At 30.0% G+C, this 910-nt stretch overlaps 1 protein-coding gene across 1 annotated transcript in view; it reads left to right on the top strand.

The window, feature by feature from the left end:
* SMC1B (structural maintenance of chromosomes 1B) overlaps positions 1–910 on the top strand; it is a 55,431-nt gene that overhangs the window by 24,703 nt on the left and 29,818 nt on the right. Inside the window, exon 12 of the mRNA XM_011374987.2 lies at positions 118–264. Within this exon, the coding sequence (XP_011373289.1) occupies positions 118–264 (147 nt within the window). The remainder of the gene's footprint in view (positions 1–117; positions 265–910) is intronic.

The following is a 910-nucleotide window of genomic DNA, read 5'->3' as shown; positions in this document are numbered from 1 at the left end:
GGTGTCCTTCATAAGCTAGGTTTTTCTCATCTACAAATTCTCAGCTATAAAAATTGCCTTATTATGTCCTGTTTTTATGTACATTTCTTCACGGTAAAATATTTTTTAATTTTACAGACAGTAGCTCTTGATGGAACATTATTTTTAAAATCTGGGGTGATTTCCGGAGGGTCAAGTGACTTAAAATACAAGGCTAGATGCTGGGATGAGAAAGAGTTAAAGAATTTAAGAGACAGAAGAACCCAGCTAACACAAGAATTAAAGGTAAATCCATGTTGTAAAAGTTGTAGAATGTTAAGTAGAATAATTGTGTATTTAAACTAAAAAATTTTGGTAATGAAAGTATCATGCCTCTAGTTCTTAAAAATTCAAATAATGCAGAATGGAATAAAGTAAAAATAAAAATCTTTTCCTTACCCATGCTGTATTTCAGTAGTATTTGCTAAGCACAGTTTAGTGCATAGCCTCTGGAAATTTTCTCTGCGTATGCAAGTATACGTATTATTTTCCTATTTGTTTTGTAAAAGACTTTTGCTATAAATAGTATTTGCAACCACTTTTTCATTAATATCATAATCTGGACATATTTTCGTTTTATTTATATGTTTATTTTTTCATGTTTTCATTTTAGCATATAGAGAACCATTTTATTTTTAATGAATCCTACCTAATATTTTATTGCATAGATTTTATTTATTTAACAAATCTCCAATAATGGACATTTCATTTTTTGCTATTACAAATGTTGTAGCATTAAACATTCTTTAGAGAGGGAGAATAACATACTACTTAAGAGTATGAATTTGGTAGGCAACACTGCCTGAGTTTTCATCCTGGCTCTGCCACTTACTAGCAGTATAACTTTACAAGGCACCTAACCGCTTTGTACCTTCGTTTTTCCATTTGTAAA

The sequence above is a fragment of the Pteropus vampyrus genome, unplaced genomic scaffold (assembly GCF_000151845.1).
Source record: "Pteropus vampyrus isolate Shadow unplaced genomic scaffold, Pvam_2.0 Scaffold257, whole genome shotgun sequence".
NCBI classification, from domain to species: Eukaryota; Metazoa; Chordata; class Mammalia; order Chiroptera; family Pteropodidae; genus Pteropus; species Pteropus vampyrus.
Note: the sequence above shows the minus strand (reverse complement) of the source record. Positions and strands in the feature narration are given on the sequence as shown.